We start from the raw sequence: 27,242 nt of genomic DNA on the forward strand, positions 1-27,242 counted from the left end.
TATGACAATTGTTACTGTGGTTTCATTAATATTCAAGGGTATCAATTTCTGTGGATAAAGTGAAAATCACAGTTTCAAGGATACGTAAATTCGTGGCCAATGACCCTATCAATACTAAATGTTAATAGAAATTGCACTTCAATGAACATTTTATTTCGTGGAATAACTTAACAACGAAATCCACGAAAATTGGTATTCAGCGAATATTGATGAAACCACAGTACTTTGTTTTAATTGAACTAACCGGTATTCAGAATTATCACACAGCACTAAGTAGTTCGTCAAGTCTATACTAGTTTACTTGAACTTACAAGTAGTCTATTGTCTTATCGATGTCAATGTTTGTATGTTTTTATAGTTGTGTTTTCCTATTTTAATAGTGCCATGCAAGACAACACCAATACAGTTTTAGACATTCAGGAATGGGAAAATAAGCTTTGTTGTTACATTGGCATGCTGGACACCATGTAAGACCACAATGCCAAGAATGGCTTAACAAATGAAATGGGAACATAAATTTATTCAATTGTAAAAATGAGAAAATTGAATTATTCCCCTTTGCAAAACTAGCATCTGCCTGCTGCATTGTGTTTCGAAATTTTGGGCCTGAAAAGCTAGGTTAAATTTTTTGCCCTAAAACAAATGGATGTCTGATTTAAAGGTAATGAAATATGCATTTACATGTAGAAGGTAGAATTGTCATACCAAAAGAACAGCTGTAGAATGTGTGTGTGTTTTGTAGGTCAGGGTTCGCAGACTGGCGTCTTGTGTTGGGCAGTCTTCTTCAACCAATTCCTTTCCCAAATGAGTAAGGCACCTTTTGAATCCATATTTTGTGATTGGATATGCAACTGAAATAAACTGGAATAAACTTTTGATGAAATAAAAGACAGCAGAATATATTTTATTTAAATTCAAGTATTTTATTGGTAATCATGGCATAACTCTAGAAAAAGAAACATTAATTGAAACTGCAAAAACAGCACCTAAATATATTAAGTGGATTTTAAAAGGAATCAGTATAAAAGATCTTGATAATGCCAACTTGTTCTTTGAAATTGAGTTTCAAGTCGGAGTACCCGGTATTAAATTTTGATCATGACATCTGTTATCTGTGGATGTGTAATGTAGTCTGATGTTGATTATTTTTGAAATGCACTACCTTAATTCATAAGTTTATTGATTATTCCTGCAGGCAAAGTATTATGATTTTTTCCTCTCTGCTATTCTAGTCTTATCACTGGTTTTTTTGTTCAATTTCAGTGCACTTGCAAATGAGCTTTTTACATCGTAAGTATTGTTTGATGATCTTTTTATTTTGTTTAAGATATTTTGAAATACTCTGAACATTAAGTTCATGAATGGTACTTTGTTAACAGCAAAATGAAGAGTGTGCTGAGAAACATAGCATCTGATGAAAAGTGTGACGTCCACCAGACGATCCTGGGGATCCGCGAGGGCAAGGAGGGCTGGTTCCACCTGTACACCCCGGGCACGATAGGGTGTGACGATGAGGGGGAGCTGTGGGGGGTCATGGTAAACAGCATATTCACTGATGATTAACTCTGATAACATTGAGATATCATAAAATCCGATTCACCAACGATATTAAATGTACAGCTGTAAAAAATTACAGGATATGGCAGACTGACCTCTTAATTAACCAATGAAAAAAAACATTGATGATGTTAAAGAAGTAATGGTAGATTCAGAATATCTCAATTTGATGAGATTGGATGTGATCTTGAAATGAGCAACGTATTAAGATGTCATAAAGTTTTAATGAAACTTAGTGGTTTAACAAGTACTGGTATTAAAAAGAAATTTTGAATTTCCTTTCAAGTTTACTTATTCCTATCACCTATTATAAATTGATTTCCTTCTAGTCTGTACCTTTAAAAAAAAGAAAAAAAACATTTTTTATAACTAGCAAAAACAATTGTGTATTTCAATTATTTGAGAGTAATGGATTGTATATGGGGTTTTTTTTTCAACCTTAAAATTTTGATATTTCTAGTTGAAAAGTCTGATCAGATGTTGCTGCAAGAGGAAGAAGTTTCTGACAGAGTTGAACAAGATGATTGGTCCAGTGATGTTACTGGCATTAAGGGAAAATGAGGCAGCCATGGAGGTTTGTCAAGCTTAATGGAAAACTTGTTATAACTGAGTTTTAAGAGTGAGGTGAAAAAACTCCTGTTAAAGAATTTTCAGAAATCATATTTGGTGACAGTAGATTGTGAATTTGACAAGGAAAGGAAAGTAACTCCTGATTAGGTAAGGACGGTTTTGTGATTTCTGATTTTGTTTACCTGACAGGTGCTCTGTGCGATGTTAGAGTTGGAGGTGGTGGATAATGAGGACCTCAAACTACAAATGGTGACCACGCTTCAGAGCACATGTAAAGGCAAGCGGATGTACGCTCAGCTGTGTGAGCGACAGATTGCTCTGCGAGAACTAGTAAGTACATCAATCAGCAAGTTGGGATGTTGTAAACTCAAGCAGGACACAGGATTTTGCTGGGTTGATTTAGCCTTACTATTTTTATTTGGCATTTTAACAACTGACAAAATCTTGAATCTTGAACCTAACAAGCCATGACATGTTATGTCATAGGATAGAAATCACTATATGGGTTTTTGGGTGTTTTATTTTGCAGCAACAAAAAGGAGGACCAAAGAAACTGACCCTGCCATCCAAATCCACAGACTCAGACCTGGCCAAGATGTTGAGTTCCGGATCCTTTGGCAACCTGGAATGTCTGAGTCTAGCATTCACACACGTCACGAGTGCATGTGCTAATGATCTGATCAAGCTACCATCACTCCGCTACCTTAACCTCTGGTCCACACAGGTAAGATTGATATCATATTTAAAGAATAATTAAAATTTATTAAATTGATAATTAGATAATAATCTACAATATTGTATGATAGTAATGTTTTTAAAAAAGCAATCACTGTTTAAAACCAGGTTTTTTTTCTAATATCTGTTTTAATCATTATGAAAAAATAATGTTTATATTTGTGCTCAATATTGGTTTGCCTTTTATGAAAAAATAATTTTTATATTTTTTCTTGATATTGGTTTGCCTTGGACCTTTCATTAAAAAAAGAAACTGATTGTCAATCATTGCAATTTATTTATCGTATTCATATACTCCATGGATTGTTGAGGAAAAGTCAGAGTTATTTTCCTTTGTATTATTAGTTTGGTGACAATGGTCTCCAGTTGATATCAGAGTATCTACAGAAGTTGCAAGTTCTCAATCTGTGTGAGACGCCTGTCACAGACAAGGGGCTGTCCTGCTTAGCCAGTGAGTAATCAAACAGATCAACTCACATGTTGTTGCTTGTTTAATTAATTTGTTCAAAAATGATTTCATGTCAAGTGCATTAATTTTTGGAGTTTTTTATGACAGCATTTGTGTGCATTTATGTTGTTGTTTTGTGATAACATTTAAATGCACATTTTCATGTGCATTTATTTTAGTTGCTAATAGCGATAGATGATGTAAATAAAGTTTAAAATTCTGCTCACAAAATTTAGCTAGCCCTAATGATAGATTGAAATAAAATTTTCTACACTTACACCACATAGTGAACATTTGTTGTAATTCAGTATTATCAGGCATGTAACATTGTTTTTTTTTTTTAGCTCACCTGAGCTGAAGCTCAAGTGAGCTATTCTGATCACTTTTTGTCCTGCGTCAGTCTGTCCATCCATTCGTCTGTCTGTTAACTTTTTACATTTTTTACTTCTTCTCCAGAACCACAGAGCCAATTTTACCAAACTTGGCACAAAGCGTCATTGGATTAAATGGATTCAAATTTGTTAAACTTATGGGCCACGCTGTCTCTCAAGGGGAGATAATTAGAAATTATTCAGCAGAATTTTCCCTAGTAAAGAGAACAGACCTTGAAACTTTTTGGTTATACATATGGGTGGCAACATAATAGGAGCAAATATTGCTGGCAACCTCTGTACTTGACACTAAAATACAGAAGAAATCTTTTAGTCTAATTTTAAGTTTTAAGCATTAGGATGAGCGTGAAAATAATATTAACCCTATTTTCCCTTTATAAATGTTATGTGTGTATATATACATGTATTCATAAAAAACAATTCAGAAGAAACTCAAGATGGATTAATTCTTAAAACATTTTAAAATGGAAGAAATATAGTTAAACATGTGTATGATCAGTTAGAAATGTTATATAGGTACACACTTTGGAGAACTTGTTAATGAATAAATGAAAAAATAGACTGAACATTAGATTGAACATTGAGGTAGTATAGCTATACTTGTATTGCATTGTAGCCAAACAATTGTTGTAAAATATATTTATGAACCTGTATTTTGATTGTAGCATTGAAGAATCTCAGAAAACTCAATCTGAACAGCACCAGCCTATCCAAGTTAACATTTGAAGGATTAGTGGTAAGATCATCAAGATGGCTTCAAACTCATTACTTTATCAACAATCAATTATCTAGGCACTTAGTTTTCATTAGTTCTATAAGAATGGATGAATAATTTTGTTTAAAAAAATTTGTTGTCTAAGTAAAAATCATGTGTTTACATTCATTGCTGGGATAAGAGTTTACAAATGCAAATGATGGATGATGGCCCCCTAGGATAGGTGATGATTCCACAGGTTAAGCTTCCTGGCTCATGTGACAAAGGTCAGGCAATAGATCAAGGAAATTACTTTGATGTTTCTTTTCTGTAGGAAAAGCTGCCGGCATTACAGGAGTGTGATGTGAGATACACGGACGCCTGGTGATTACGCTCTTATCTGCGGTGTCTATGTTATACAAAACAAACAAAACAAAACTAACAAAAAACAACAAACATCCTTTCTCATCATTGCTGCATGTGACCATCTTTTGTTGTGTGAGAGTGTGGCAGGCAGCAAGCCGCAACGTTGTCATCTCGTACACAGGTCACATGATCAGATGTTGGCGCCGGCAGGAGCAAGTGGCTCTCAGATTGATTCACGCATGTTGAACAATTTTCAGTCAAACTTTCATACAGAACAAAACAAGGGACCCATGGTATGCCTTGAAGGAGAAGAGAAAAAAGACTCTGTGTTTGGCTCCATCTTGTGCTGCTACAGCGGGGGAAACAAACAGGAAGTATATTGGATGCTCCTCTACATTACACATGTTATATTCATGGAGAGAAGAAGTTCAACTTTATAAATCTTTATATATATACACATGTACTTCTATATGGAGATAAAGAAAATGACAATGTCTTTACTTATTTGCATAATGTGCTTTTTCAGTAACCATTGTTGTCATTTGTTCCTGCTTGTTAATTGTTATTTTGCCATATATATTTAGAAGCAAAATAGGGGAAAAATGTCTCGTGGTTATCATACTGTGTGAATGCATGAAGTGGTGCCCATTAGGTGAATCCATCACAGGAAACTCCTCCTGTGTATCTGTCATACAATCTTTTCTGTCTGAACTGGTAAAGTCCACAAGGGTTATTTTTTTTTCCATTCAGGTTTTCCCTGGCTTAAAAGCCTAAAAAATAGTTCAAATTTCTTTGCACTAAATTGTTTTTGAAGTTGTTTTTGATATGGGGATATCAATACATCCTGTTGTTAATGACAATTATTTGGAAGTTTTTAGTTGAAGAATATTTTGTTAAGTGTGTAATGTTTTTGAGCTGTATATATTAACCCTCTAGCATTTTTTACACACCTAATTTTATTTCTGTGATATATGATAAATTCGATCTTTCCTTCTTTGGTGCTGATACTTTGGGTGTGCTATATATATATATATATATATATATATATCTATTTATTTTTTTGTTTAGAAAAAGAAGAATACTTTTGATATCTACTGAATTCAATTTCCATAAAGTGACCTATACAGGAAATTAATAATGGGGCCAAATACTTCTTTCTTAACTGTACCACTCATTATTGATAAAATCAAGAATTTAAGGGATTATCAATTAAGTAGGAATTTACCTTCATTCACCAGAAACTTTGAAGAAAGAAAAATGCCCTGAAAGCATGTTCCTCATGCACTGATCTATAAATGATCAGTATGTGATGAAAAGTCGGGGGGGGGGGGGGGGGGGGGGATTTTTTTGCTTTAAGATTGTTTTGTATGTTTATTGAATGTCTTGGTTTACTGATCAGTACAGGGGGAAATAGATAGGTAAAGCTGCAGTGAATAACGGCGCCACGTACTGGTGCATAGTAAGATCAGTGACATAGCAAATTAAACAGGACTTTTCATGTCATGCATTGTCTTGACCCAAGTCTGTTGAACAGAAAATGGTATCTATTGTAACTGTTAAAGTGATGAATCAGTTTAATCTTGTACAATTAATTTATCTTGAAATGGTTCAGATAAGAGCATGCTGTGACTCCACCACTTTGTTGGCTTGTTGTAGTCACAATGGCTATAGGAGATCTTGTGATCAGTATGGTCTGCTGTGTGTTTATATGTCAGTCAAGTTCCTCCCTCCTTTCTCCAGAACCTGCACACAGAGAGGTTTATTCAATCCTACCCTGTCTGAATCTCTTTCTCAAATAATAAAAACTCTTTCTTCAGTATTTCAGAAGCTAGCAATTGGATGTTAATCAAAACTTTTACAGTAAAACTAATGATGCATATATTATGTTTTTATCACTGCCTAACCAGCATTTTTTATGAATACTAGCATTAATCCAACAAATATTTATTAGACACAGTTCTAAAATAATTAATGAAAAATAAGGGTATTAAATGAATTTAAATTGCTATTAAGTTCATTTGGGTGAGATCTTTATGACAGAGAAAGCTCACGAGTTGTGCAGACTTGGATATATGAGGTTTGTCTGGTGAGCTGTTGGGCCTATGAGTCTCCTGTTGTAAGCATTATGTCTGTTCGTTGCTCTATATTGTCTTCAATTGCTCATGTTTTAAATTTTTGTTAATATGTGATTCTAGTCTTGAAGTATATTCAGTGAGAGATGCAGTATTTTCAACACTATACAAAAGTTGACGGTTTCCTTTTGTGTTGTTAGTGTGTATGATTAGTCGATCATTTATTTGTTTGTTTTTAATTATAGTTACACAGATAATGTTATTTAAAGTTATTTATATACATGTTTTAACTAGTTTTCTGAATTAGTGCCTGTTTGATTACAGCAACATGATGCTAGTGCAACTACAGTACACTGCTTGTATTACAACTCGTGTACATGTACATGTATTTTAAACCAGCACCCTCTGTTTCAGCTCCTGGTGAGTTTAAAAGGGTAGGTTGAAATCTTTGCATCATACAAATATGTTTAAGTTTTGTGGAAGAATTTACTTTCATAAAGTCGCAAAGTATTCTATGATTCTATGAGCCCCCCCCCAAAAAAAAGTAAATGAAACATCAAAATCTACATCAGTGACATGCATACATGTGCAATTTTTAGTTGTTTTTTCTAGTTTTATTTTAAAGTTGTTTAACTTATTCATATCTACTATATGTATTCTTTAAAATGTTCATGATCTCCTGAAGGCAAAAAAATCTATTTTTCCAGTTTTTGACTTTTTATATAAAATGATAAGAATTTTTCTAGAGTAATGCGCATTGCTCTCTATACAGTGGCTTACATTAAATTTACAGGACCAGCCATGTGAATAGAATTATTGTAATCTTTACTGGCACGTGCATGAAGTCAAATGTTGCATTTCGAGTCATTCTCTCTGTAATCTACAAATTTCTACATCAGTTGGTATGGTGCCTTATTTATCTGTACCAAATTGAATATTTATGATTTCTATAGTGTTAATAAGTTTGGATTTTAGAGAGTTGATGAGAAATGTGGTCATATTTTGTGATGGGGGCAATAAATTAATGTGTTTATTTGTTTGTTGGCCATTAAGTGCTGTACCAGCAGTATGGCCCTGTAGTTTGTACATTGTCAAGTTGATGTGTAGTTACAAAGTTGGATTAGAAACCCAAGTTGAGTGCAATTTTTATGTACAGATCATTAAAGCATAACATTTATTTATGTATATAATATATCCCACCCAGTGTTTTTCTCATTCTGTATTTATCTCCACATTCAAATAATTCTGTGTAGATTTTGACCATCCATTTTTCTGCTTCTTGTGTTCATAAACTTTTACAGGTATATTGACAGATTATTTTAGAAACTCATTATATTTTTATTACTTTTTTGTGGAACTACAGCAATTTAACGGGCAAAAGCTGTAATTTCTTGTAGAAATACAACTGATGCAGCGAAAACCATTTTACATAGTTAAGGAGGTATGGAGATATTAATATAGAAGAAAATACATCATAATTAAAACAATTCTCAAAAGACGATGGGGAAATAAGGCATGTAAAATGCATATATTAAGATGGGGAAGATACTGTAAAATGAAAATATCAGCAAATTTTATGAAAAATTTTTCAAAACATAACAACGATTTGTAACCCTTTAATATGCTTATTACTGTAAATTTCTTATTAAACGCGAGGAATTAATGTCCACAAATTCCCAAGAGGCACATCTCGCAGATTTTAAAATCTCGCTTTTATTTTACTGACAGATGTAAACTAAATGAATCTATAATAACAATTTCGTTTTTCATGATTTTATAATCTTGCTATTTGATGCAAAATGGTTGAATTGCAGAATTTTAAAATAAAAAAAAATAAGGAATCTACAGCACTTGGAATATATTGATTTTAACTGCATGCGTATGCATATCAAAACCTCAAAAAAGTGTCATTTTTTTCAGAACTTTAATGCCTTTTATCCTGTAGAGACTGTTTGTACTCCATATTTTTGTCCAAGTCTAAGTAAGCTTTTTAAGGTTTAATGGAAAACAAACTCATTTCAATCAACAAAAAAACGTGGAGAGATGACCCACTATACATTAAAAAATTATCAATAGATTTAAAGAAATGGAAAAAATTAAATTTAAATTGTATTTTATGATTAAACTAATGGGCATTTGTGCTTTTGTATTTCACCATCTTCTTTACAATATTTTGCCATAAAATGAATTTAAAAATCATGAAAGTGTTTTAAATTGAAAAAAGCCCCTACTGGGCTTTAACTCTTTCTAGATTACAAATTAACACTAGCTTGGTTTAGCATGCAGCACAACAAATATATGGAGAACAAAAAAATTAAAGTTGGGGTTATTTCTATGACAGTATGTTACAAAATGAAGTATCCCATGCCTACTTAATCTATGTCTAAGCAAATGAAATTTTTGTAGATTTTTGGAAAAACTGTTCCAAAATTTGCATTGTTACAATGAAAAGGGAATATGTAAATTTGAGCATCTGCATTATTTATATAGTTTAAAATCAAAATGCAACATGAAATGTATATAAGCAAATTAATCCATACGTCAGTTCAATTTTTTTGTCATTTAATAGCAAAGGGCTTCTACTACGAATATATTCATACATGTATTTATGATCAATATTTGAACTTTCAATAATTTGCAATGTAATAGTTTTTCATACTAGAACTGCTTTCCTAAATAATGTCCTAAGGTCATTTATAAAAGTCATAAAAGTGGTGTGAATTTTCATGTCATGAGAAGTTAACTTGAGACTTCCACCAAGTGTTAACAGCATTAGATTTGAAAAAGTTAGAACTACAGCAATTTCTCTTCAAATTCTGTCAGTTCAGATTTGGTATAACTGTCGGGACAAACAACAAGGTGCGGCCACACAAAGCAATTGTTTCATTTGATTTTATCCAACTTGTCCAAGCATTTAAATAAAGCTGGTTTATTACTAATTTGACAGGGAAAAAAAACACATTTTTGAGACCCTTTTAGACATTTCTTGTCTTGTTGACCTAGAGATGGTAACTTTGAAATTGGCAATTCAAGCTGAATTTTAATTTTTGGTTTCTATTTGACTTTTCTATTTTGATCTCAACACCGGCTACGTATGATAGAAATTTGAAGCAAATTGGATAAAAAACGACTGGAAAATTGCATGTGTTGACTGCACTGATACACAATGTTGTAGGTGCACAAGAATTGACCTTTACCCAGTGTTTTCATTTATGTACATCTGAGAGTGCCATGATCAAGTTTAAATGTTTTTTTTCTGTGATAACTGTTGTTTAGCCATTCCAGTGCAGTGTAAATTTTAAGTTATGGTGACTGATGATAGATATAATATTGCTCCTTCATGAACAAATTTTAAAATGGACTGTAATATTCTTCACAACAAGCAGGTTTTCTATATGTAAGTACACATAGTTGCTGTAAAGTTTTTCTTTCTCCAGCAATGCATTTGTAATGTCATTTTGACTGAATTTTTTTTTGGTCTTTTTTTTTAAAATATTAGAAATGGCTATAACAGTATGATTTGATAGCTTTAATCTTTGCTGAAGCAATTGAGTATGTTGGAATGGTCATCTGCAAAGTATACATTGGTCAGTTTAAACCATGCCCAATCAATTCATTGAATATATTCAATTAATACAAGGATTCTAAATTTTCAACAAGTATATTTAATTTCATGTCATTGTTACCAAGTAAAGGCAGTTAAGACATAAGAATCCACATAGAATTGTCATAGCTACTTTGCTTTACTTGAATGTTGCGTGCTTTTTCATATGTTAATTGTCAAATCTGATAATAAATGTTAAAACTTTAGTTTGAGATTTTCTTTTTTCATTTTCAAAAGACTGGCCTTTTTAGCACGTGGAATAGGTCCTGTATCTAAGTTACAACTTGTTCTATCTTCACCAAACTTGCATGTATGATGCATCTTGACCTACTTATGGACTTAAAAGACTTGGATGCTGAATCTGAGCCATGAACTTCAGATTCTGGAGGGGGGTAAGGTTTTGGGAGTAGGTTAAAGTTTTTAGAGCAGGTGCCCTTTGATGGCCATCATTTTGTTCATTATTAATTTCAGTATGGTGCAATTAAGTAATTCCCCTTGGCATTTTGTCTTTACAACATCTATTTAGTTGATACTGCAGAGTCATGTGATATCACATTCCACAGATGCACTTTCACATCAATATTGGAAAAGGATGAACACCACATGAATGTACTTTCAGCCACTAAAAATTATGAAAATAATTGTTTTATATAATATTATATTATAGGCTACCATGATATCATATGATACTATATTTTATTGAATCAGATTACAATATCCTGTTGTATATTATGATGAATAGTGTATCACATGATAACAAGAGGCCCATGGGCCACATTGCTAACCTGAGAAACAATAGCTATGATAAAATCAGATAAATGGAATTATAATACAAACTATCTGGACAATTTTGTATAATACATGTAGATCCTATGTAAATAAAAATCCATCTCTAATTCTTATTATCACTAGTCCCTTTTCTAACAGGATAATTTTATAGTAATAACACATGTTGAGCAAGGCAGTGCTCAAAAAGATCTTAAACAATTGTTAATGTATATGGGATATAAACCTACATCAAACTCTGAACCCCTTTTGTAGCCCAAGAATTGTACAGGGGCCAAAGTCAACACAATTTAAAAGAATCCCCCGGCTGATACGGATAAGTTTCTGAGAAGATTTCTAAAGATTTACTCTATATATTCCAGTGTAAAAAATTTGATCCCTCATTGTGGCCCCATCCTACCCCTGGGGGTCATGATTTTCACAACTTTGAATCTACACTACCTGAGAATGCCTCCACACAAGTTTCAGCTTTCCTTGCTAAAAGTTTCTGATAAGATTTTTACAGATTTACTCTATATATTCCTATGTAAAAATTCGAACCCCATTGTGGCCCCACCCTACCCTCAGGAGTCACAAACTTATGCAAGGGAGGGAAAATCATGCTTTTCACAACCTTAAATCTACCTGAGGTTGCTTCCATATAAGTTTCAGCTTACCTGGCCAAATGGTTCTTAAGAAGAAGATTTTTAAATATTTATATTTGACCCCCCCCCACCAATTGTGGCCCCACACTACCCCCCAAGGGTCATGATTTTTACAACCTTGAATTTATGCCAGCTAAGGATGCTTCCACATAAGTTTCAACTTTCTTTGCCAAATGGTTCTTGAGAAGAAGATTTTTAAAAATTTACTCTATATATTCATATGTAAAAAATCGACCCCCCCCCCCTACCCCCGAGGGTCATGATTTTCACAACTTTGAATCTAAACTATCCGAGGATGCTTCCACACAAGTAAATCTTTAAAAATCTTCTTCTCAGAAACCATTAGGCCAGGAAAGCTGAAACTTGTGTGGAAGCATTCTCAGGTAGTGAGGGTTCAAAGGTGTGGAAATCATGACCCTTGGGGGTGGGGTTGGGCCACAACGAGGGGAGAGGACAAATTTTTACAACAGGAATATGTAGAGTAAATCTTTAAAAATCTTCTCAGAAACCATTAGGCCTGGCTGAGGAAAGCTGAAACTTGTATGGAAGCATTCTCGGGTAGTGAAAATTCAAAGTTGTGAAATCATGACACTCAGGGGTTCGGTGGGGCAACAATTTGGGGAGGGGGTGGACTTTTCACATCGGAATATGTAGTGTAAATCTTTAAAAATCTTCTCAAGAACCATTTGGGCAGGAAAGCTGAAACTTGTTTGGAAGCATCATCAGGTAGTGAGATTTCAAGTTTATTCAAATCATGATTCCCGGGGGGTAGGATGGGTCACAGGGGGGGGGAGACAAATTTTTACACAGGAATATATAGAAAAATATCTTTAAATCTTTTTCTAAAAAACATTTGCCTAGAAAAGCTGTAACTTTAGTGAATGCAACTTCAGATAGTGTAGATTGAAAGAAAGTGGGCGCTTAAGATGTAGATTCGGCAGGAATCTGGGCGCACAAGGAGAGTGGAAATTTCATCAATTAATTTGGCAGATTTTCTGAATCATAACCGTTATTTGGTTTCTGCTGGACGTGGAATGGGTAGCAAAATGTTTGTAATGCAAAAGGTTTTATCATAATATGGGTCTAAATATAGCAACACGATGCAATTCATGCAAAATCATACTTATTTACAGCTGTTTTTAAATGATTTTATTGTCTCTGGGTCTTCTCTCCACAAATTTGAAAAGTGCAAAGATTACATATTTCAACATTAAAGATTTTTTTATAAAAAGATGGAGAAATGACCCAGAGATGACTAATTATGTACTTTTTCAAAATATTTTTGGGAGGATAAAAAAAACAAAGTCCATGGATATAGCAATGTTGTTTCAAACAATACTTTATACCGCATATTGTTAAGTCACACATGGCTCAGTGGTTTCGTCCTGGATTAGTGAATACATACATGCGGTGTTTGGGGTTCAAATCCTACCGGTGACTCCTTTTTCATTTTATTTTTTTTAAACTTTTTTTGTTCTTAAATTATGTTGATATAACATGATGTTGAATTATAGAATACCGGTATATTTTAATTTGCTGTTATTGATTTCTAACGTATAAACACTATTTTCTGTTCTTATTACTAGTTTATTAAGATATACGAAATAAATGAATTAAAATATGTATGCATTAACATTTCCAATATAACTAGTTATCGGTTAACCCTCTCATTGCCATTTTTAGAAAGCTTGTGAGGTTTTTTTAATTGCCGAAATAGACATGTACTTCAACCCTCAACATGATATAGTTTGAGTAATTAATTTTTGTTCAAATCTGTACATAGCCTTTCCAGGTTATAGACATTTAAATCACTATTGATTCGTGTCGATGATTCCTGCAAACTTATAATATTGTGCGCCCAATTTCTTTGTTCAATTCACAATCTTTAGGAGTACTTTGGGGCCACATTGGGGATTCAGTTGTACAAAGGAAAACATTTTAATTATTCACAAAAACTGAAACATTATATATGCTTTTACTTATATGCAAGCATTTTTATATATTGCTGATTCTTTAAAATTGTTTAAACTTTGGCCCCTGGACGATTATTGGGGCCCACAAGGGGTTCAGAGTTTGATGTAGGTTTATATCCTGTGTATAAACAATTGTAAATGGTCTTTTTGAGAACTGCAAAGCTGAATGTGATATGACTATAAAATCATCCTGTTAGAAAAGGGACTTGATTATAAAAATAAGAGTATCCAGGGGGAAACAGATTTTTTGTATAGGATCTACAAGTATTAAACCACATTGTTCAGATATTTTGTATTTTGACTCCATGAAGCTGATTTTATTATACATATTGTTGCTCAGGTGAGCGATGTGGCCCGTGGGCCTCTTGTTTATGAAATACTTCCAAGTCTCAGAGAGGTGATGCCTCGTCTCGGTGAGCTTTGAAATATTGGTACTCGATTCCCTATGATTATTTAAACAATTTATTTACCAATTCATATGGGGGGGGGGGGTGTAAAGAGTAATTGTTATTTTCAAAAATTTGCCTATATCTGTATTTCTCTTATATTACTTACTCAATACACATTAGTTGCAGTTAAAACAAACTACTCATCAGAAAAGACTTCTTATAATAAATGTTATGTTTTAGTTTGATATTGGCTCCAAGATTTACAAAGGTTAATATTTTTTTTTTACAAAACAAGAGGTATGACATATAGAAGAGTATGGCCCTTTCCATTGAACAAAATTGAATCGTGCATTCAAAGATACATATATACATGACTATATAAAGTGGGCAAGTTATTGTGCAATTGGTAAGTGACTGAGCAAAATTGATTTGTTTTATGGGTAATGTACTTCTGTGATTTTAGTTTACTGGCTTAGTGTTTTGGAGAAGAAAGGAAAAATAAGCAGACAGTATGGCAATTCGCTGCAGATCTATAGCTCTATAAGAAAATTTTCCTGAAGAGGTACAGATCTATAGCTCTTTGGCAATTTGATTAAAATGACACAGTAGCTGGCTTAAAAAACTTTGGAAATGCATGTACAACAAAGAACCATTGAAAAATACCAACTTTATTTTTAACTTTTACATATACCAGTATATAAAATACTTTTTACAATTTACCAATAATTTTTCATTTTGCAATGATCAGACAAAAGTTTGAAAATAAATTTCTGGTTAACAATCTTCACCTTACCATGGAGTAAACCGGTATGATCTACATCACAAACTGTGTACTAAAAAGCATCTAGCATGTGTACAACCGTGTAATGAAACAAAAACAAAAGAGTACATGTACCATGAAAAGCATTACTATAACTTCATTTATGCTTTTTTTTTCCATGGATGTAGACTAAAACAAATTCACCATATACATGTTACATCCATAATCCAAAAATCAAAATGTACCAGTATAAATTATCAGATTTTGTAAGTACAGAAAAATAGCAAAGTACAAACATAGGTAATCACAGATTACAAAGCTCACCGAGACAAGGCATCAACTTTATGAGGCATCACCTTTAAAACCACCTTTATCATATGATATGAAAATCATAGTTAATGATCTTGGATATTCATGGATACTGTTTTGACACAATATTGTATATCATATGTAAAAAAATTGTATGATAATCCTATGTTCATTTCATACATTATTATAAGATACAATGTTTATCAATACAATAATATAAAATATGATATTGCATCCAATGATACTTACAATATATATCATTTAATACAATATAATACTGTAATAAATATTGATGCAATATGATTTTGTAACATATAATATGACATTGTATCGTGTTATACATTATTGTATTTAATCACATAATACAATATCATAATATCTAATATAAATACAATATAGCATTATTTGATACTATATCATATCACATAATACATCACAATATTGTAACATATGATATTATATTGTATAATATAGTATAATTTTGTATTGTATGATATTGTATCATATTTGATACACAATATTGTATCATATGATACAATATAATTTGATAAAACATTGTTTCATATCATATGATACAATATCATCTGATACAGTACGATATTATATAATACAATATCATTTTATACAATATCATATCATATGATACAATATCATATTATACAATATCATATTATATGATATCTTATAATATCATATAATACAATTTCATGTATTATATAACAATATATTATATAAACCAATATCATATTATACAATATTGTATCATACGATATGCTATAATTATAATATACAATATCGTATCATATGATACAATATCATATATTGCAATATAATATGAAACAATATCATTCGATAAAATAATATATTATACAATATCATATTCTACAATATTGTATAATAATATACAATACTATACATAACAATATCATAATACAATATCATATAATAATGTACAAAAAAATTGATACAATATCATATCATATCATATAACAATATTTTTACAATATAATGTATGATATTACATTCTATCATATAAAACAATAGTGTATCATATCATAGAATACTATATCATAGGAATCATGTTAAATCATTTAACAGCAAACACATCTATCAAGCAGGTTTGAGTGAGGTAGGAGGTTTAGCATCCTTGATAATGGAGATCAGGCTCTGCATCTGAAGCTACCTCTGCAATTCATTTATATTATAGTTAAATCAATTATGCAAGCTATTATCTATAAAACATGTAACCTGTTCCAAAAAACTAAACCTCATCCAGCATCCGAAACCTATGGCTCAGATTCAGCATTCAAGCCTGTCAGATGCATCAGTATCATGAGATGCATCATCCCTGCAAGTTTGGTGATGTAAGGACCAGTAATAACTAAGATATAATCATCAGAGGGCACCTGCTCTAAAAACTTTAACCAGCTCTTAAAACCTTAACCTCATCCAGCATCCGAAACCTATGGCTCAGATTCAGCATTCATGCCTGTCAGGTGCATCAGTATCGTAAGACGCACCATCCTTGCAAGTTTGGTGAAGTTAGGACCAGAAATTACTAAGATATATTTTTTAGCATCCTTGATAATGGAGATCAGGCTCTGCATCTGAAGCTACCTCTGCCATTCATTTATATTATAGTTAGATCATATATGCAAGTTTGAAATAGTGCTATTACCTACATATATTAAACATGTGACCTGTTCCAAAAAAACTAAACCTCATCCAGCATCCGAAACCTATGGCTCAGATTCAGCATTCAAGCCTGTCAGGTGCATCAGTATCACAAGACACACCATCCATGTAAGTTTGGTAAAGTTAGGACCAGTAATAACTAAGATATGATCATCAGAGGGCACCTGCTCTAAAAACTTTAACCAGCTCTTAAAACCTTAACCTCATCCAGCATCCGAAACCTATGGCTCAGATTCAGCATTCAAGCCTGTCAGGTGCATCAGTATCATAAGACGCACCATCTATGCAAGTTTGGTGAAGTTGGGACCAGTAGTAACTTAGAAATGGCTATCAAAGGGCACCTGCAACAAAAACTTTAACCTGCTCGAAAAACCTAACTTCATCTAGCATCCGAAACCTTCGGCTCAGATTCAGCATTCAAGCCTGTCAGGTGCAAAAGTATCATAAGACACACCATCCATGCAAGTTTGGTGAAGTAAGGACCAGTAGTAAGTAAGATATAATCATCAGAGGGCACCTGCTCCAAAAACTTTAACCAGCTCTAAAAACCTTAACCTCATCCAGCATCCGAAACCTATGGCTCAGATTCAGCATTCAAGCCTGTCAGGTGCATCAGTATCATAAGACACACCATCTATGCAAGTTTGGTGAAGTTTGGACCAGTAGTAACTTAGAAATGGCTATCAAAGGGCACCTGCAACAAAAACTTTAACCTGCTCCAAACACCTTAACCTCCTCCAGCATCTGAAATTCATGGCCCAGATTCAGCATCCAAGTCTCTCAAGTCCATTAGTAGGTCCAGATGCATCATTCATGCAAGTTTGGTGAAGATAGGACAAGTAATAAGTTAGATACAGGACCTGCAACAAAAACTTTAACCAGGTCCGGACGCCGACGCCGACGCCGACGCCGACGCCGAGGGTATAGCATAAGCTCCCCCCGACTTCGTCTCGGTGAGCTAAAAACTAGAAATTAGACAAATAGTGAGATAAAATTGCAAGTCATCTTCTTTGTTGAGAGATAATTGAGAAAGTTTTTCTGCTGGTTCAATATCCTGGTGGAATGATGGGATCTCCATAGGCACACCTGGACTCAATGGCCAGATTGTAGTCATTGCCTTTCCCTCCATTGTAGGCACTCGTGACAATCCTCAACCATCCATGCTCTCCCTACACAAAAAAGAAAACCTTAACAGTTGTTATTAGCACAAGCAAAAATTTTAAAATAGATAACATAAAATTGGTATTCACTTAAAGAAATAAAGTACGAGTTTTCGTGAATGCTGCAGAATAACCTCCGAGGTCGAGAAATTGCATTTCTCGGCATTCATTTGATTTTACATAGTTAATTAATTGACTACATATGGTTAAATTTTTCACTTGATTTCACCCTATTATTCATAAGACTACACACTTTTAGTGATTCACATGGGTATTTACTTGACTACACTTTGTCAATTACATGTGCTCACTTGACTACACTGATTTGCTAATTTATTCACATGATGCACATACCGTACATCACATCAGTGATTCACTCACCCAAGGATCTCCCCAGGAGTTTCTCACGATCCAAAACTCGGTTTTTGTGGCTGGATCCACTCCCCATCCAGCTACTGACACAATATGATTTACCTTGGAAACAGAAAAAATAAAATAAATATCTGATGACATATTGTACATGTATTATTTATGAAACAACAGGCTTTTTACTACCGGTAATTTCTTTCATGATTTTATAAGACAGGGGCATAAAATTGCTCTTAATAAAGACTGTCATAATTCAACATTATACTTTGTAAAAATCATAAGAAAGTTATATCATGATTCTCAATTAAGTATTACTAAAGATGGGCTTGTTGATTTTTATGAGAAAATATTTAAGCAAAAGTACTGTAACACATTTGTAAACTTTAAATGAATTTCAAGAAAATCTGCATCTACTGGTTTATACTAGTATCTTATTTAAACTTATTTTAATAAAAGCAAAACAATATATCATACTTGAAATACATTCTTTAAAAAACAAGAATAGAATTCCTGGGTCCCCCGCCGGTCAAGCAGTATACTAGTATTGACTCTATCGACCAAGGCTGATTTAGGAACTTGACCAAGGTAATAGTGGTATAAACATTTGGTATAAATTTAATGAAAATCCGTCAAAATTTGTAGGCATGAGAGCGCTTACAAGGTCAATTTTTGGATAAAACGGAGTCATTATTGTGGTCAAAGTCTCATAACTCCAACAAAAAGTATCGACCAATGCTGATTTTCGAACTTGACCAAAGTATTAGTTGTATAAACATTTGGTATAAATTTAATGAAAATCCGTCAAAATTTGTAGGCATGAGAGCGCTTACAAAAAAGTGTGACAGACTGACGCACGGACACACGAACGCACGGAGACACAGACCCACGGACACACGGACGGACGCTCGGCGGGGGACAAAAAAAAAAATAGGGCAAAATTAACACATTCAAGGTCACTTTTTGGGCAAGGAAATGAAACATAAAATAATAGAATATGAACGTATTTGCATAAAATAATAAATAAACCAGAACATATTTCAAAGTTCTCTTACCTCTGGGAGCATTTTCTTTTCTGTGTATATTCCACCTTGATATGCCTCTAGTTTTTCTGTTGCATCAATGCCACAACTTCAATGAAGCAAAACACTGTTTATAATTATGTGGAAGTAAAAAACACAATTGTATAAACGTCATAAATCAAAGAATAAAATAACAGCAAAAATAAAGAATAAATAATCATGACATGAAAATGTAATGCTTCAAATTTTTATTCACTTTTGAAATGGCCCCTTTGTCATGGGATTATAAGTTACATGGTTTGTAGTTGACCTAATATGGTTTATACATGATCAGTAAATTCCATATGTAAATTTTGTGCTTGTTTGTCAATTGCTGAAATTGATGTCCGAATGATATAGCCATTGCTTGCTATCTCGCTTCAACATTCACTTAGGATTTTCTAAGTATGCCACTTTTATTGATTAAATTTTAAAAAGTAGGTTTACTTATTATTACAATCAATGCATTCCAGTTAACCTTCCCACATCTTGCGGAACACTCTTGCCATTTTGGCTTCAATAATTAAAATCTCCCACATTAAACCTATCTCCTACTTCTCACAATGCAGCTTGAAAAGTTCATAACAGATATGTGAATGTTTTGTTTCTTAATTCAATGTCAAATGTTTAGGAACAGACACACAGAGAGACTCCTCAGGCTGACAAACAGCTCTGGTGAGCTAAACAATTCGAAAATTCATGGGATATCCCACTTATTAGACTATTCATATATCTTTGAATCGTATACAATTTGATGGGGCATCAAAATTGTGTTTTACAATATTCATTTATATTATATTCATGAGTAATCAACAGATTTTTGCACTTGTTAACATTCATAGGATATACGATATCTATAAACAAAAGTGACTTTGCACAAATTGAAATGTCATTAAATAAATTACACAAACAAGTGCAGGTTGAAGTGCTAGACGTTTACATCATTTGATTAAGTCTGCAGGGGTTTTGTTTTTGTTCAGGTTTTTCCCACACTTGTTGTTTACAGCACTTTTCTTCCCTTACCTGATTGGCCCATTTTTATAAATCTCTGCCATCATTTTATCCCTGCCTTTCACAGTTCCGTAGTCTGACACTTTCCACAAGGTGTAGTTGCTCAGCTGGAAGCACTTGCCGAATGTGACACACGTTCCACACTGGTTGAATGTATCACATTCTACAATTCAATAAACATTGCTCTTATACTTATATAGCTGATCTTGGCCAAAAAATTCAAAAGCCCATAATTTCAGACTATAGTGCCACTGAAAGTTAGTCTATTTGAAAGATTTACACAAAGAAAATCAAATATGACACACTTTAAACTACAAAAAAAACCTCTAACCTGTCCTAACATCCTAAATATCAAAATCAGACCCTCATTTAAAGCTACCTCTACAAGTAGGTTACACATTACTTTGTAGAACACCTTTAGAATACCAAATTATTGTAGCAAGACATTTCCTTGATTGAAATTGACAGCTGATATTAATTGAGTCTTTTTACTTTGATCTTTGGCCTGATAATTGTTGCAGGTTTCGTCGGGGATTCCGTGGGAGTGAGCATACTTCCACACTCCTACATCATCACCACCCTCGCAGCTTCCAGCATTCCCACAGTCTATCACATGCTGCACCGAGAGGTAGGCGGAGGGCCACGCCCCTTTCCGCTTGATGTTGATTCTGTCAGCCAGGGCACTAGTGGACCCCATTCCCCAGCAAGAACCACAGTCTGCAATAGTCAAGGGTTGAAGTTACTTATACTCATGAAAAACAGGTTATTATGGATGTTTTGATAATTTCATTGGCCCAAGGCAATGTCTGAGACAATATAAGATGCACCAATTATGCAAGTATGATGAAGATTGGACCAGTAGTAACTAAGGCCACACCAATATAATTTTTTGTTCGTCAAGCATCAAATGAAAAATAATTTAATTCTGGTTGTAATGCGCTTTCTGATTGGCTAAAAAATTATTTTATATTGTAGAATGTTGCCTATGTCATAGTAAGACTAACGCCAAAAACGAATCAATACGCCTGACGTTACGTTTGAATTTTGTACAATTTTACGTCATTTTAAAGGTCAAATGACAGTTTTTATCTACAATGAAGAGTAAAAAATTAAATTCTAAGCAATGATTTCAATATTTATTAGTTTTATACGATATCAAATTGGTTTGAAACAGTTTACGCTTTTTTATAAACTGCTTATTGGTTTAAAAAGTGTAAACTGCCCAAAACCATTTTATATCGTATAAAACAAATAAATATTAAATTCATTCCTTAAATAATACGAACAGGCGAGGGATTTAATAATAAAATTAAATTTTTTTGTAGGCAAAGTTTTTAGGCAGCAAACAAATAATAAATTTGTGCGGACTATTATATTTCTTCTACTTGTTTTTCATTTATAAAATAAAACTATTTAAAATACGAAAAATAGACCGGAAATGGAACAGAAAACAGAGCAAAATTTCCTAAATGAGGGAAATTAATTTAATATGATATTATATATCTTATATATAATATTATTTGTACAAGTTTATTAGAATACAAGTGTGCGGGATCCAATGAACAAGAAATTATTGGTGTGGCCTAAGCTATGGCCATCAAAGGGCACCTGCACTAAAAACCTTAAGCTCCTCCAGCATCCAAAACCTTTGGCTTAGATTCAGCATTCAAGCCTTTCAAGTGCATCATTATCATAAAACACACCATCCATGCAAGCATGGTAAAGTTGGGACCAGTAATAAGTAAGATATAGTCATCAAAGGGCACCTGCTCCAAAATATTTAACCAAATTCAAAAATCTTAACCTCCTCCAGCATCCAAAACCTATGGCTCTGATTCAGTATTCAAGCCTGTCAAATGCATAAGTTTCATAAGACACACCATCCATGCAAGATTGGTAAAGTAAGGACCAGTAGTTTGATATGGTCATCAAAGGGCACCTGCCCCAAAAACTAAACATGCTCCAAAAACCTCCACCTCCTCCAGCATCAGAAATTCATGACCCAGATTCAGCATCCAAGTCCTTCAAGTCCATAAGTAGGTCCAGATGTGCATCAATCATGCAAGTTTGGTGAAGGTATGAAAAGTAATAACTTAGATACAGGACCTGCTCTAAAAACTTTTACCAGGTCTGGACACGACGCTGACATCAACACCGAGGGTATAGCATAATAGCTCCCTGTGACTTAATCTCAGTGAGCAAAAAAACCTTTAAATTAAGAGTCAGAAATAAACTTATTGTATAAATCTATCTAAAAATTAGGAGAATGTATACTAATACATTGTAAACTTCTTTAAATTATGATTTGCAACATTTTTCCATGAAATTAAAACTGTTTTAGTGAGTTCACAAGAATCTCAAAGTTAGATTTAATTGCATAAGTTAATTTTATTCATATTCCAAAAGCATGCACATCCATAAATTTTATTCAGATTTCAATAAATTTCCTCTTTACCTTACAATGAAACTTCAATTTTTTGAAGAAGTGTTTGTTTAGTACCATCCCGTGCCTGGCACAGATGAAAACTGTGGCATCTTTATTGCATGAGGGGCACTTCACACATACATTATCATCTAAAACTGGCATTGTCACAATTTCCAAATTTTATCTTCCAATTTTTAAAACATGTGTATGTACCTTCTGTGCTTGTACATAAAGATGTTTTTTTTTTGTAGTCAACCAAACTGACAGTCATCAATGCATCATCCCTAGATATTGGGATGGGGTTTCTTCCCCTGTGACTGATTTTTGACTTGCACTAGGGTATGTGTTGGTTTCGGGTGGTGCTACATAAAGTTTTTATTTCAGTCAACCAAATTGACAGTCATCTATGCATCTTCCCTATAGATATTGGGATGGGGTATCTTCCCCTGTGACTGATTTTTGACTTACACTGGGGTATGTGTTGGTTTCGGGTGGTGCTACAGTAATTGGTCCCATTGATGTTTCTCCAGTCCCAGCTTTCGGGTAGGGTGCTCAAATCCATGTACTCATGTGGGCGTGGGCTCATGCTACAAGAACACAGTGTTGATCATCAAATAACAGGAATACATTGTATACATATGCACTGTACAAAAAACCTCGATGAAAGAAAAAAATTATTCTATTTGATCATGTGAATAAAACTTTCCTGTTTATGACTTCCTTTTGCTGGCATTAGTAATATCTAGAATCTCAAAATTGAACTTTTGTCAGATGGAGGAAATAGATGTACCAGTACTTCAAAGATCATATACTGGTACAATTCAAGATTTCCTGATGTGATTTTTCCTCATTTCAGTGAAGAGGTTCCTGATCGGCTTTTTGAATGTCTTTATTATTTTTTCTATTTTTTTTTTGTCTATATGTACAATTGATAATTGATACAATTGATACTTATGGATTATATCAAAATTAATCAATCAAATTTGCATGAAAAAATATTAGATTCCCGAATGTCCTAAAGCATCCCTCGTAAAAAATTAGTCATATATATATTTATTCTATACTAGCCCTAAATTGCTGTATATCGACCTCAGAGTCAAGTTCGATCACAGGTTGAGCACCTGACTAGAGATTCAGCAGGCTCGGGTTCTAAGGTGTGTTTGGTCCATCATCATTTCTCCTATTCGGTTACATTACATTCTTGAGGTTTCTATTACATGGGTAGGGGAGATTTCAGTTTATACTGCACAGGGTGGAAAACAGCACAGTATATATCTTCTCTAACTTAAAAGTAAACCATATTAGGAAAGGATTAAGCGTATAAACAATGTAGATATATGACTGGACAGATTCATAGCTCATTTGGAGTTTTTAGACAGCAAGAATGAAGAAATGATAATTATATTTACAGCATTAAATGTTTTAAAATATGAATAATTTCAGATCTCTATCAGTCCTGTACATTATCACAATCTCTTCATTTAGCTACATAGCTTGAATTAAGCTCTATCCAAAGATATCCTTGATTCACATTTTGCTTAATTACTCAATATTTGTAAATACCTCCCTGTTTCAAGTAAATGATGTTCATTCAAAAGTAGGAAAAATTTTGAAGATTTCTCCTTTGAATTGCCCTCTCTAGCTTATCAGGTTTTATCGATAATACACAGCTAAAAAGTTTGATGTCTATAGGGATTTTGCATTGCAACAGACCCAGATGATAATGTTGAAAAGTTGTGCTAGGTATTTCGAGTGACTTCCGAATGGAGAAAAGATGTCAACATTCCCATTCTCATTCTCCGTAAGAAATTTGTTTTTGTTCTTGTGAATTTTTCAGAGTGAAAAATGATACTATGTGAATGATTTTATCTTGGATATTTTCCCTTTCATCTATTTTAATTGCATTACTATCACAGGTATGTGTATTTTTATTAAAAATTGTCCAAATGTCTTGGGACAGACTATAGATATGTAGCTTGGGACAGTCTATACATATATATATTTAGCTTTGAACAGACTATAGAAATATAGCTTTATTCAGCTATTCAGAGTAGCTTGATTTAGTTATTTTGTCATACATATTTCTTAATGTGTAATTTTTTTACCATGTATATAATAAAACTGCACTTTAGTGCAGTGATCGTTTTCAACTTTGAACTGTTCTGTAAACAATGCATGTAAAAGATTACTAAATCAAATTGTGTCCATTTCATGCCTCAATGCACATAGTGGAGGACAGTTACCCAAACAATGGAAATATATTAAGCTGCAATCTTAGATCTTTATTTTAAGTATGGTTACTTTTTTAATGGTCCAGGGAGGGTTCTAATGGGAGTAGTAAGTAAATTGTGATTTTTTTGTTAAATTTCTTACACTGTAATAAACATTTTCGTGAAAAACTTAATAAATAACTTTATCACGCTATTCTGGATAGCTTTATAAAGTTATATAGCTTATTCAAGCTTTATACCTAAATCAAAGATTGTATTTAATAATTGGACCTGTCTATGAGAGTCTACAATGACTACATGTACATCAGACTTTTCGGTGCAATATATTATAATTGCGTAATACTTTCTTACCCCACTCGGATCTCCTCTGGGAACATTTTTTTGAAACATGCTTTACCATTCAACTTCTTGGCCTCCTGGAGTGATATCCAGTTTGACTGGGACAAAACAGCTCCCAGCAAACAAACCGAAACCACAACCGATTTTGCCGCATCCATAGCTAAATGTCATATGACAAAGTCACATGATTTTCTAACCACGTGACTTTGTTATGTCGAACAAAAGTTATTCGTAAAATAACACTCAGATACCAAAAGTGTTAGTCGAAATTCGAGAAATATATTAACATGCAACTTGCTTATTTGTAAGTGGTTTGTGAGAGACATAAATGAGTTGAACGTCGATAAATATGTTACATTGATATATAATTATATATTTACATCTACCAAGTATTATTTCCTCTATTTCTTACGGAAAATAGCTCTACAGAAACAGCCAGACTGAAATCTACACGCCCCGTTTATCGATTGGTCGAAATCTACAGCAGCTGAAACTGACGCCGGAGAAATTGACAGGACTGAAATTGACACGCCCTGTTTATCGATTGGTCGAAGCCTACAGCGACCTAAGAAAAATCGCGGACTGCATGACATAATCATAATGATGTCAGGAGACGATTTGGCTGTTTCTTTTAGCTGACGTACTTATGTACATTAACAGTATTTTAGTGAATTTTACTAACTTTTCATAATCAATTTATTACATGTAATTAGTTAAAAGAAAGATGTTGATATAAACAATAAAATGCTTTCTTTGATGATTCATGTGGGTTTTGAAAGTCGCGATCGTTGCAGAAAAAATTTACAAAACTCGCTAGCGCGGGTTATGTATTTTTTCTGCAGAGTCGCTACCCTCATATCCCGGATGAATCACCGAAGAAAGCATTTTATTGTTTAAATATCGCATGTCGACATAAATTATATAAGATTCAAGACTTGGATTGATAAATTAAAAAAAATTTCTAGCTTTTTTTGCATTATGTTTAAATATGTTTCCGACCTCCAGTTCCTGAGATTTGACATTCACAATCCAAAGGAAGATTTCTCGGCTTGCATATTAATCTACTTTAAATTACTTCAAAATCTGACCCCCCCCCCCAAAAAAAACAAACAAAAAACGGGTTTAAATTAAGTCTTGTTTTCAATGAAATGTATAGGGAAAAAGAAAAAAATTACATACTTTTGGCATGCGAGTAATAATCTTGCATGTCAACAGGTAAAAAAAATAGCATGTCGACGTTAATAAGTTGCAGGTTAAATCATGTATCTGGGCGATACCTGTATTTTTTTTTAAATTTAGAATTATTACGAATTCTGACCACCCATGTAGCATCACCCCACCCCGCTTTCATTCACATTTGGATTTTTGAAGAAGCTTCCTCCATCTTTTGGGAACATGCAGTAAATGAAAGGAAAATTGAAGTCCATCCACCCCTACGGATTATGATTTTGAAGATTAGAATTTTTAGAGGGTTTATTTTTTTGGGGGGGGGGGTGAAGATTTTGGATAAGTCTGCCCTCCCCACTTTCAAAAAAAGATGCTACCTGCCTGCTGATCTCATTTTTCTTGCATACCAACTTATTATTAAAGATATTTTTTTGCATACTGGGGGAAGAAATATGCCACCATAATTTCTGTAAATCAAATGACTGGCG

At 33.3% G+C, this 27,242-nt stretch overlaps 2 protein-coding genes across 2 annotated transcripts in view; one reads left to right on the plus strand and one right to left on the minus strand.

The window, feature by feature from the left end:
* The window catches only part of LOC128188227 (C-Maf-inducing protein-like), a 29,641-nt gene extending 22,299 nt beyond the window's left edge, over positions 1 to 7,342 (plus strand). Inside the window, exons 10-19 of the mRNA XM_052859153.1 lie at positions 381 to 467; positions 743 to 808; positions 1,264 to 1,290; positions 1,380 to 1,536; positions 2,018 to 2,131; positions 2,317 to 2,457; positions 2,657 to 2,851; positions 3,208 to 3,313; positions 4,368 to 4,438; positions 4,731 to 7,342. Coding sequence (XP_052715113.1) covers positions 381 to 467; positions 743 to 808; positions 1,264 to 1,290; positions 1,380 to 1,536; positions 2,018 to 2,131; positions 2,317 to 2,457; positions 2,657 to 2,851; positions 3,208 to 3,313; positions 4,368 to 4,438; positions 4,731 to 4,784 — 1,018 coding nt within the window. The 3' untranslated portion in view covers positions 4,785 to 7,342. The remainder of the gene's footprint in view (positions 1 to 380; positions 468 to 742; positions 809 to 1,263; positions 1,291 to 1,379; positions 1,537 to 2,017; positions 2,132 to 2,316; positions 2,458 to 2,656; positions 2,852 to 3,207; positions 3,314 to 4,367; positions 4,439 to 4,730) is intronic.
* A 7,540-nt stretch (positions 7,343 to 14,882) lies between these two features.
* LOC128190389 (uncharacterized) overlaps positions 14,883 to 27,242 on the minus strand; it is a 48,438-nt gene continuing 36,078 nt past the window's right edge. Inside the window, exons 7-14 of the mRNA XM_052862425.1 lie at positions 25,600 to 25,747; positions 22,718 to 22,800; positions 21,085 to 21,309; positions 20,605 to 20,755; positions 19,576 to 19,651; positions 18,536 to 18,628; positions 17,955 to 18,163; positions 14,883 to 15,282 (exon numbers count right to left, since the gene is read on the minus strand). Of these exons, the coding sequence (XP_052718385.1) occupies positions 18,041 to 18,163; positions 18,536 to 18,628; positions 19,576 to 19,651; positions 20,605 to 20,755; positions 21,085 to 21,309; positions 22,718 to 22,800; positions 25,600 to 25,747 (899 nt within the window). The 3' untranslated portion in view covers positions 14,883 to 15,282; positions 17,955 to 18,040. The remainder of the gene's footprint in view (positions 15,283 to 17,954; positions 18,164 to 18,535; positions 18,629 to 19,575; positions 19,652 to 20,604; positions 20,756 to 21,084; positions 21,310 to 22,717; positions 22,801 to 25,599; positions 25,748 to 27,242) is intronic.

This window comes from Crassostrea angulata, chromosome 6 (genome assembly GCF_025612915.1).
Source record: "Crassostrea angulata isolate pt1a10 chromosome 6, ASM2561291v2, whole genome shotgun sequence".
Lineage (NCBI taxonomy): Eukaryota > Metazoa > Mollusca > Bivalvia > Ostreida > Ostreidae > Magallana > Magallana angulata.